This window comes from Haliotis cracherodii, unplaced genomic scaffold (genome assembly GCF_022045235.1).
Source record: "Haliotis cracherodii isolate W230 unplaced genomic scaffold, xgHalCrac1.p SCAF_1, whole genome shotgun sequence".
In the NCBI taxonomy this organism is placed as follows: Eukaryota; Metazoa; Mollusca; class Gastropoda; order Lepetellida; family Haliotidae; genus Haliotis; species Haliotis cracherodii.
In genome coordinates, this window is record NW_027266264.1 from 70,111,405 (window position 1) to 70,123,392 (window position 11,988).

The following is an 11,988-nucleotide window of genomic DNA, read 5'->3' on the forward strand; positions in this document are numbered from 1 at the left end:
ATTGCATCTCTTTCAAATATTAACACGCTTAGAATAAAACCAAACCATATTTCAGTATGTTTACTAAGAAGAAGACCTTCATACCAAATGTTAAAATATCAACAGGGGCTCTGATGACTAAGCGTGTCGACTGCAAACAAACGAAAATATTAAAACATGATTTAAAAGTTTAATTTAAATTTAAGTGCTCCCTGTTATGCAGAGGAACTAAACAACTACAATATTGTATGACTACTACAGTCGTTCTTGTTTCAGGGACAACCACTGAGGGCGTGGTCCTGGAGGAGGTGAGTACCCACTTTTTCCTCGTGAGGAGACGGGCTAATGCAACAGTGATGGTTCTATAAGTTTGGTTGTTGGTTTGTTGGTTTGTTGTTTTACGCCGCACTCAGCAATATTGCAGCTATATGACGGCGGTCTGTAAATAATCGAACCTGGACCAGATAATCCAGTGATTAATATCATGAGCATCGATCCACGCAATTAGGATCGATGACATGCATCAACCAAGTCAGCGAGCCTGACCACCCGATCCCGTTATTCGCCTTTTACGAAAAGCATAGTCGCTTTTTACGGCAAGCATGGGTTGCTGAAGACCTATTCTACCACGGATCTTCACGGGTCGATTTTATAAGTAATTGACTGAAAAAACAGGATAAATATTGCGATGATTCGGACTATGTGGTTTGACAGATTGATCAGTATTCTATCAAACGGTGTACAATACAAAACACTTGTCGAGGCAAACCAAGGTAACTCTATGTCAGTTTATGTTAGTTTGTTTTTGTTTAACGCATCACTCAGCAATACTCCAGCCATATCACTCCCGTCTGTAAATAATTGAGACTGGGCCAGACAATCCAATGATTTACATCATGAGCATCTATCTACGCAAATAGGATATGATGACATGCATCAACTAAGTTATCGAGCCTGACCATCCGTTATAGTTGCCTCTTACGACAAACATGAGATGCTGAAGACCAATAAATGTCTAACCGGATCTTCACATATTTGGGAAACGTCATCTATCAAATTTCTCTCACTTTCATACTGCTCCAAAGGGGAATGACAATAGCCAGACATTTGACTATAATATGTGTCTTAAGCAAAACATATTCAGCATCGTTATTGTGGCCTTATTCATATTCATGGTTCAAAAAACATATTACTGGAAACACATTAACTGGAACGAACGAATAAATACAATATATTCAGCATAGTAATTGCGACCTTGTTTGTATTCCATGAGTGTTCTTCCAACAACAAGCAGCTGCAACATGTTATAATGCTATACTTGTTTTGTTTCAGTGTTGCACGGTATATGGACACATTATGCAAATGGATCAAACAGCTGAAGCCTGTGTATTAGTTTGTGATCTGCAAGGTCAAGTATACAGCTGTGCTCAAACACTTAGTCCACCGTGACGGATTTGACGCTGGCGACAACGATCTTCCGCGCCATGGACGTATTTATAAGATAAGGAAAATGTGCGCAACTGAGTTATACTTCATTGCAGCAAAAGCTAACCCGCGTCACTCTACCACGAGGTAGCAGATGGAACGTAGACTATATATACAGGAAACTTCGCACATATTGGACCAGGCCGTGTTTAACATCAACTGCCAAACAAACAGGGTCAAGCCAAACTAGGAAAGACAAACTCAATGGAATTAATTTTGGCCGTTATGCATATCAGGACGTTACTGAAAGACGGAAATTGGTGGTGATACATATATATAAATACGTGAACAAAGCATCATTGTTTTGATGATGATGATGATGATGATGATAATGATGATGATGACCTGTCGGACAGATCGTGCCGCAGTGTATTTGGAAATGACAACGTACCCTGTATTCGTGCTACTCATTGTTGTCAGCTGCCTGACGTCACCAGTGTGATTACTGTGGAGGAATGACACCACCAGAGCCTGAGGAGGTAGCTGAGGTGCTTGCGTTCTGTTTGACGCTGGACTGACCGGGCGTGGGAGTCGGATCAGTCCCATTCTGCTTATATGCGTTTTTGCTCACTCCTTATATGTTTGTGCAAAATGTCGTGGCGTTTGTTTCAGTTGCCACATTTTTGAATTGCATAATTATTTTTATATATATCTGTTGATATCTTCTGTGGTGTGTGTATATTTTATTAATACTCATTTGTTAAACAGTTTCTATCATGCCTGTTCATTTGAATTCACCCTGCTCAAATCGTGCCTATGGCAACATCATGATATCTTCCGTTGACTAGGAGACACGCAGCACAACATTTACCATGAACGCTCTGACCCGTCAAGATCCGGGGTAGAATAGGTCTTCAGCAACCCACGCTTGCCTTAAAAGGCGACTATGCTTGTCGTAAGAGGCGACTTACGGGATCGGGTGGTCAGGCTCGCTGACTTGGTTGATGCATGTCATCGATCCTAATTGCGTGGATCGATGCTCATGATGTCAATCCCTGGATTGTGTGGTCCATACTCGACTATTTACAGACCGCCGTCATATAGCTGGAATATTGTTAAGTGCGGCGTTAAACGAACAAACAAACCATGAACGTTTGCTAAGCGCCATGCTGCCACAGAATACCACTGACTTGGAAAACATTAGCATACGTTACATTTCATTGAGGTTGACATCCTGATCATACTATGAGAACATATCCTTGATCATATCATCAGAACATATCCTTGAGTATGATATTTGGATGATATAATGAGAACGAATCTTAGATTAGGACATTCAGATCATATTATCAGAATGTATCCACGAGTATAATATGTTTATGATATCGTTACAACGTATCCTTCATAAGGATATTCTGGTCATATCATCAGAGTGTATCCTTGATTGGGACATTCTGGTCATATCAGAGTGTATCCTTGATTGGGACATTCTGGTCATATCATCAAAGTGTATCCTTCATTAGGACATTCTGGTCATATCATCAGAGTTTATTCTTCATTGGGACATTCTGCACATATCATCAGAGTTTATTCTTCATTGGGACATTCTGGTCATATCATCAGAGTGTATCCTTGATTGGGACATTCTGATCATATCATCGGAGTGTATCCTCCATTAGGATATTTTGGTCATATCATCAGAGTGTATCCTTGATTGGGACATTCTGATCATGTCATCACAACAGTTCCATGATTAAGACGCACATAGCATAATGGATACTTATTGTTCTACATCATCCCATCTGGGCGTATCCATCACATACTCCACATACACTCGGACCGATGTAAGGCATCATACCACCTGGACGTATCCATCACATGCTTCACATACACTCGGACCGATGTAAGGCATCCTACCATCTGGACGTATCCATCACATGCATCACATACACTCGGACCGATGTAAGGCATCCTACCATCTGGGCGTATCCATCACATGCATCACATACACTCGGACCGATGTAAGGCATCCTACCATCCTACCATCTGGACGTATAAGGGCGTTCTGCTCATCGAAACCTAGTCTTGACAAGGACATGCTTTAGACACACTCGGGCCGTGTACTTATGTAGGATATATCCTAAACTAGGGCATACCATCAGACTCGACTGTGAACAGGGCTGAAGGACTACGGGTAACTATCACAGGGCAGGAGGGTGGGTTATTTGGCACACTATGCATATACACATGGCTGGTAATGTGAGGGGTGGGGAGAGTCGGAGGGTTGAGCGGTTGCACCTGCAGGGAGGATGGGATGATTACGTTGAAGGGAAAGAGAAGTATGGGAAAGAAGGAGAGAGGGGAAAGGAAGGTGACAGGGTGAGAACGAAGAGAGGATGTGAAAGGAAGGAGAGAGGTGGGGACGGAAGGAGAAAGATGGGGACGGAAGGAGAGAGGTGGGAACGGAAGGAGAGAGGTGGGGTCGGAAGGAGAGAGGTGGGGTCGGAAGGAGAGGGGTGGGAACGGAAGGAGAGAGGTGGAGGTGGGGACGGAAGGAGAGAGGTGGGAACGGAAGGAGAGAGGTGGGAACGGAAGGAGAAAGGTGGGGACGGAAGGAGAGAGGTGGGAACGGAAGGAGAGAGGTGGGGACGGAAGGAGAGAGGTGGGGACGGAAGGAGAGAGGTGGGAACGGAAGGAGAGAGGTGGGGAGGGAAGGAGAACGGTGGGGACCGAAGGAGAGAGGTGGGAACGGAAGGAGAAAGGTGGGGACGGAAGGAGAAAGGTGGGGACGGAAGGAGAGAGGTGGGAACGGAAGGAGAGAGGTGGGGACGGAAGGAGAAAGGTGGGGACGGAAGGAGAGAGGTGGGAACGGAAGGAGAGAGGTGGGGACGGAAGGAGAGAGGTGGGGACGGAAGGAGAAAGGTGGGGACGGAAGGAGAAAGGTGGGGACGGAAGGAGAAAGGTGGGAACGGAAGGAGAGAGGTGGGAACGGAAGGAGAAAGGTGGGGACCGAAGGAGAGAGGTGGGAACGGAAGGAGAGAGGTGGGGAGGGAAGGAGAAAGGTGGGGAGGGAAGGAGAGAGGTGGGAACGGAAGGAGAGAGGTGGGGAGGGAAGGAGAAAGGTGGGGACCGAAGGAGAGAGGTGGGAACGGAAGGAGAGAGGTGGGGACCGAAGGAGAAAGGTGGGGACCGAAGGAGATAGGGAAAAGGAAAGTGACAGGGTGGGAACGAAAGAAGGGGAAAGGGCGGGACATGAAAGAGAAAGGTGGGGATGGAAGGAGATAGTGGCAACAGGCGGAGAAAGGGACATATGTCGAGTTGTTCGTGATTGTGATAGCATACGCTGAAAGAATATAAGATGCTAAAGTAACGATATTTAGAAAGTGATACATTTCCAATCAGATTATATTACTCGAATGGTTACGACATACCCAGTATTGGTAGAAATGCCACTGACTGCTACGTTATACAGACCTGCACACAAAAAATATAGGACACTCTAAAATACACGTAGTATTCCAAATAGTGACAGCTAATTTGCTGCATGCATAGTTTTCATTTAGTTAAAAAGAATAGCGCCGATAAAGATAAATGTCTACCACTGATTATTCACATTATAGACGCCTGATCACCGCGAAGAACATGAATTGTACCTGGTATCCGTGTTCTGATGCGCGTGTCTGGGATCCAGAGTCACCTAGTGTTTATTACACGGCGTTCGCTATGCCACCTCTCGCTTCCACTGTAGTTAGCAAACATATATGTGCCAAATTCTGCAAGTGTAATTAAATGTGATTGAAACTAGAAAGTATTATATTTCCTGTACATCACGAACATCAGTGTGTAATGTGCAGTAAGCATCACTACGTAGGTGTGTAGACTGCCAGGCACCGACTAGAACACACAGTTGACATACCAAATCATTTTGCGGTCGCAATTCATTTTATACTTCTCAACATTTGCTAAGGACCAAAATAGTCAGCTTAAGTGAAAGGTGTGGTCCTTAGCAAATGTCGAGCAGTACAGAACTGTGCTGCATGTGTTGTATTCAACAAATGTTACATTACTCACAGCTTGGTAGGTACATTAGACGAGGTATACTCATTGTCATGTCACGTCACGTGATTCTTTGTGTGGTATAGAATTTCTGTGGATTCTTACCTATATTGCCTTCGGCTAGTGTTACAGCGGCCTTTATATTGTATTCATATCGTGCCACCTGTTTTATAACTGATATTATCAATATCATTATGGTCGTGTTACTTTCTGGGGTCGCTATGCAGTAGGCTGTTCTGTACATGTGTTGTAATGACTCATGTAAAATTGATGCACTGCTGAATATCAAACTAATTTAGCAATGTGTAACCTATTCTGTGATAGTATTATAAATGGCAAATGGAACAATGTCGCCGAACCTATACGCAGGCATCACCTGAAATAATACCTTTACACCAGAACCTTTCACTGAAACCTGTTAATACAGATTATTACAGACAGTATCGTCTCAGACAATATCGTCCGGATTAACACGTTTCCGAATTGACAAATCAAGGATTTTGAGAAATGCTCTTTTTGATGTATGGCAATTCCAACAGTAGTCGTTGGGCAGGCAGGTTTTCGGACTAAGGGGTCCGGAGTGTAGGTCTTGCTGTATGTTCATACATCCAGCTATAGTAGTAGACACATTGCTTGCTATCAATATGATTGACAACATTTGTAGACATGTGTGGAATTTTGTTATAGAAATTCTTTGCCAAGTACAAGTGCTTATCATTTACATCACAATGGCCATGTCGGACGTTTATGTTAAAACATGTGCACCACCCTTTCTTGTAATTTGTCTGCTGACGAGCATGTCCTGTTGCGTGATGTCGCGTTGTTGCAGGGTAACGTGGCTGTCGTTACTGCTTGTATTGATTCCAAGACCTAACACACAGGAGCAGCTTGGGCATTGCGATGGTGAAATCTAGAAATAAGAGCGCTATAAAACATGTCCATGCTCATGAGAAATATCCACCGAGTCCTTTGTACGATTCCGACTATGTCATAATCCTGTGTTTATTAATCAGTATCAAATAGTGATGATACTCGTGTTATCGAAAAGGTCAGTGTATCCTGCCCAAAGGTTAACATCCGTCACAAACAGCCAAGGCCCCAGCAAAGCTTTCAGATCGCTTTTGGGAGACATGTAGATGACATTTCCAAATCTGACGCATCAGTGACAAAAATAATGTCCGATGTCAGGTGAACACTTGTCTTGACTTTGCATGTGTTTGTGACCGGTGCCACAGGTGGGGCAGGATACGCTCACCTTCTCGCGAACACCTGGTATCATCACTATTTGATAGTGATTCACAAACACATGCTCATGATATAGTCGGAATCGTGCAATCGACTGTTTTTGGCAGAGTTTCCCTATGAATATGATAAGGGTTTTGTCGCTTTTATTAATAAATATAAAAAGTGTTTCGTCGCTTTTATTTTCAACATGGCCATCAATTGTTAATTTCAGTCGTCTTTAGGTGGTAATGCTGTGTTTCAACATCGCTGCTTCAAAACGTGGAAACATGTTTGTTTTTTATCTGAGAATTCACAAACTGTATGTTCGTGTTTGTCAAACCGTGGTTGGATTACTGACGTATCTGTTGATGTTAATGTTTCCATGAAACTATGCCACTCTTATGCACAGATACAGACAACTCTCTATATAACATCCTTTTGAATGGTTTGTTTATCCGACTGTTCGTCTTTTGCGATTTCGTTATAAGCGGAGTTGACTGTATCTATTTCAACAGCTGAAAATGCATTATATCCTAGCACATGTGTGAGAAAGATTTCTGCTCAACCAGTAGAGGGACCAAGAATACTGTCAGACCAAGCAACGAACGTAGACATTGTGTGCACAAGAAGTAGACGTGTAGAATGTAACGTTTAGCTCATTTGATATAACATAACTCGTTGGGAATTTATTGATGTTTCTGTGGTGTGTCCGTTACAATGTTGTATCTATGTCATCTAGAGCTCCACACAGGGTTGTCCAGAACCTACCGCTTCTCTTCCCCAGGGTGAAGGTCATTGTATTGATGTTTAATTATATACTCATAATCACTGGTCATTTTGGCATGATTTCTAGGCTTAATGACTGTAGGATGTGGATTATCTTTGTATTTTACAAGGTCGTCATTAAACCAAGGAAGCTTTATTTCACTAAGCTATTGAACACTAGAACCGTTGCAAGTCTGTCATAACTTGACATAATCGTCTAGTCCTTCACAAACTGAATTTCGTGTAGGATTTGCAAGACTTTCACAATGTGAACTAACTGACGCAGCTCCTTCAATTGTAAGTCTCTCTCAACGTACACTAGCTGTAGCAAGTTTCTCAACTTAGACTGTCTGAGAACTCGACAACGTAAGCGTAAATTCAAACGTAAATTGACTAACATGACGTTGTAAGGCCTTGAAACGTATATATGTAGTCAATCACAAACTGAAGACCATTTCGTGATCAGTTTGAAGTGAATATTTTAAATCTATGCCCAGTCAACTATGGTTGCTTCTGGTAGTGGTGGGCGCGCAACATGCGAGTTGCATCACATGCTTAGTGCTGTCACTGACTCGGAATGACAACCTGAAGGATGAACAGGAAGTAAACAAACACAGAGATTGGCTCTCCCGTATCAGTCTAAACAGTCATACAGTGGAACCCTGTTAAACCGGACCGTTTCAAATGAAATTGTCCGGATAAACGCCCAGAGTTAGAATTGACAATGAGGGTTTTGGATTAAAATTCCTATGTACATATATAGTCGTCGTTAACAGTAATTGCTCTGAGGTTTCCGGATTGATGGGGTTTCGCTGACTACTCCTCTAGTTACCATGGTGACAAGAGAACCAGGAACTGTGTTTGTTGCATAGGATTAGCCAACACGAGACCTACGTCTTGGCCAGACAGTGTTAACCACAACCTGCCTGCCGGCGGTGTGCGTTGCCTGTATGTTAAGTTTTTGTTTGTGGCAAGGACTGATGTCATTTCTAATCATGATTGTTGCTGTTTCCGGCTGTTGACGTTAACGCTGACATTTCCACTGTTAACTTTGTCGCTGTTACATGACCCATGTTGTGACTCCCGTGATCACTGTTTCCTCGGTCGGCTTCATATATGCAGCATATATCTTTGTAATTTTTGTATATTTTATACACACTATTATGAATAAATTATCCTTTATTTATTATTTGTAAACATGTGTTTGTCATCCATTTATTTCATGAAATGTATGGACAAATGAAGTTGAAGGTGAAAAGAAAGAGGAAACTTGTCCATCTAAAGGTGTGAAACATGTTACAGTTAATTGGGTGAGTGGATGTTGTTTTACGCCGTAATTAGAAGTATGAACCACACAACCCAGCCACGGCGCCTTAGTCAAAGCGCCTAATCAAAGAAATTTATTCGACTTCTATGACAAATATATGGAACACATTAAAATGTACAAGCAGGCGCCGAACATACAATACAACAGTATATTCTATTTTAGCATATCTCCTTCACGATATACCACATCTACATCACCTTTATAGTCAAATATTACTTTTGCCTTGCGCTACATACACGAGCTGACACGAGCTGACCGAACGTGTTTTTTTCCAGTCAAATGCTTTCGTTACGGTTAACACCCCATCCCAAAAGAAAAGCCATGAATTATATACCCGTATGATCCAATCTAGCAGGTTCAGGATCACATTTGGTCTGTGAAACTGGCGTGGTACATGCAATGATGCGGTCTTAACTATTCTCTATTGAATAAGTTATGGAGTGCAACTCAATAATGCTATTGTCCAAGAGTCAATCGCTTGTGTGCAAGAATACAATATTTGTTTCTGTCAGAACGGTGAATAGTTCTGGTAATGTACTCAAATAGCCGTCATTGCTGGCTTTAGTGTTGTTTAATGTGTGGTCCGCGAGTAGCTCTGAATGATATATGTATATAGCATCACCATGGTAAGAAGGTCAGGCCAACTCCTGGTCCTGTTACTTGTTCAATAGACCATTTACAGCTGATCAGGTTTATGGTTAGGTCAGACAATATTATAACTCTTGCTAAGTTAATTAACTTGTCATTTCGCCTATTAACTTGTCATTTAACTTATGGTCTGACCCATCCCCTGTTCGTTGATTAGCCTGCGATCATACTCATATCTAAGAGGTCAACCCATTCTCGAAGTCCTTGGTAACTTTATTAAACTGTGATCACGTTTATGGATAGGAGATCAACCCTTATATCGAGTCCTTGGTTGATTTGTGTGCAACGGCGCCTATGGTTAGGAGGTCAGCCCATTTCACTTACCCATATTTACATTATTAGCCTGTGATCTGAACTGAAGTTAGGAGGTCAGCCTATTCCTGTAGTTCTTATATTAGTTAGCTAATTAGCCTGTGATCTGAACTGATGTTAGGAGGTCAGCCTATTCCTGTGGCTCTTAGCTAATTAGCCTGTGATCTGAACTGAAGCTAGGAGATCAGCCTATTCCCGTGGCTCTTAGCTAAATAGCCTGTCATCTGAACTGAAGTTAGGAGGTCAGCCTATTCCTGCGGTTCTTAATTAGCTATATTAGCCTTGATCTGAACTGAAGTTAGGAGGTCAGCCTATTCCTGTGGTTCTTAGCTAATTAGCCTGCGATCTGAACTGATGTTCCTGTACGAAGGTCAACCCTTTCCTGTGGATATTGGTTAGTTATGATTAGCCTGTGATCTCGACTAAAGTTAGGAGGTCAACCTATTGTCATGCCTCAATGCAGTTTGGCTGTGGTAAGTCAATTACCTGTGATTTCGATTAATATCAGGTAAACCCATTCGCACATCCTACATTTCAATATTGTTAATCAACCTTTGAGGCCAGGTTACAGGTTACCACTGCGTCAATCACTAATGTAGGGTAACATTCTTGTTACAGTTGCGATGGTTACTCTACTCATTTCCAGTGTGGGGCGGTCGGGTAGCCTAGTGGTTAAAGCGTTTGCTCGTCACGACGAAGACCCGGGTTCGATTCCCGACATGGGTACAATGTGTGAAGCCCATTTCTGGTGTCCCCCGCCGTGATATTGCTGGAATATTGCTAAAGGCGGCGTAAAACCATACTCACTCACTCACTCACTCACTCACCTTTCCAGTGTTAAATACATATTAATATACCAAATCACGCGCCAGTGATCCTCTGTCCTACGCCTTCAGCAGATATTTCAAGATAGTACAGCGTAATATTTTCACTACGTTTGCTAGACACATGGCCCAGCGTGGAGCCTGGGTGGATTAGGAAATAGTCCTTTTTCATTACGATGCCTGATAGCAGACGTCCTGTCGTGAGACGATAAGGCTGGCCCAGGCAGCCTCGTATATTCTCGTTATTTTGTTAGGGCTTTACACCATCAAAGGGGCTTTCCCCTTTCCCTGGTCGCCAATAAACTCTTCTGATCGCAGACAATATTGATTCATCTGATTAGTGTGGTGAGAAAATTCGATTTTCTTTGAAAGTAACTGTAATTGTTTCCTCAAACGCGCAAGATTACTGGAAAGCCACCGGAACTATTTTGCTGTAGCAATTTTGTATTGAAGGATCTTTTGATAATACCAAGTCGCTGAAGCCGAGCCCTCGGAATTGTGTTAGGCATAACCCTAACACAAGACAGGGCCCTCAAAACTGTGTGTGGCATAACCCTGACACAAGACAGGGCCCTCGGAACTGTGTATTGCATAACCCTAACACAAGACAGAGCCCTCGAAACTGTGTATGGCATAACCCTAACACAAGACAGAGCCCTCGAAACTGTGTATGGCATAACCCTAACACAAGACAGAGCCCTCGGAACTGTGTATGGCGTAACCCTAACACAAGACAGGGGCCTCGGAACTGTGTATGGCATAACCCTAACACAAGACAGAGCCCTCGGAACTGTGTATGGCATAACCCTAACACAAGACAGAGCCCTCGGAACTGTGTATGGCATAACCCTTACACAAGACAGGGCCCTCGGAACTGTGTATGGCATAACCCTAACACAAGACAGGGGCCTCGGAACTGTGTATGGCGTAGTCCTAACACAAGACAGGGCCCTCGGAACTGTGTATGGCATAACCCTTACACAAGACAGGGCCCTCGGAACTGTGTATGGCGTAACCCTTACACAAGACAGGGCCCTCGGAACTGTGTATGGCATAACCCTAACACAAGACAGAGCCCTCGGAACTGTGTATGGCGTAACCCTAACACAAGACAGGGGCATCGGAACTGTGTATGGCGTAGTCCTAACACAAGACAGGGCCCTCGGAACTGTGAATGGCGTAACCCTTACACAAGACAGGGCCCACGGAACTGTGTTTGGCATAACCCTTACACAAGACAGGGTCCACGGAACAGTGTATGGCATAACCCTAACACAAGACAGGGCCCACGGAACTGTGTTTGGCATAACCCTTACACAAGACAGGGTCCACGGAACTGTGTATGGCGTAACCCTTACACTAGACAGGGTCATCGGAACTGTGTATGGCGTAACCCTAACACAAGACAGGGCCCTCGGAACTGTGTAT

At 43.4% G+C, this 11,988-nt stretch overlaps 2 protein-coding genes across 2 annotated transcripts in view; both read left to right on the top strand.

Moving 5' to 3' along the window:
* The window catches only part of LOC139468064 (uncharacterized), a 39,412-nt gene extending 35,569 nt beyond the window's left edge, over positions 1–3,843 (top strand). The window contains exons 4-5 of the mRNA XM_071249771.1: positions 256–287; positions 1,312–3,843. Of these exons, the coding sequence (XP_071105872.1) occupies positions 256–268 (13 nt within the window). The 3' untranslated portion in view covers positions 269–287; positions 1,312–3,843. The remainder of the gene's footprint in view (positions 1–255; positions 288–1,311) is intronic.
* LOC139457264 (eukaryotic translation initiation factor 3 subunit A-like) lies at positions 3,652–4,689 on the top strand. The gene has a single exon (XM_071238673.1). It carries the CDS (start codon positions 3,652–3,654, stop codon positions 4,687–4,689), a length of 1,038 nt encoding a protein of 345 aa, XP_071094774.1.
* The last annotated feature ends 7,299 nt before the right edge of the window (positions 4,690–11,988 follow it).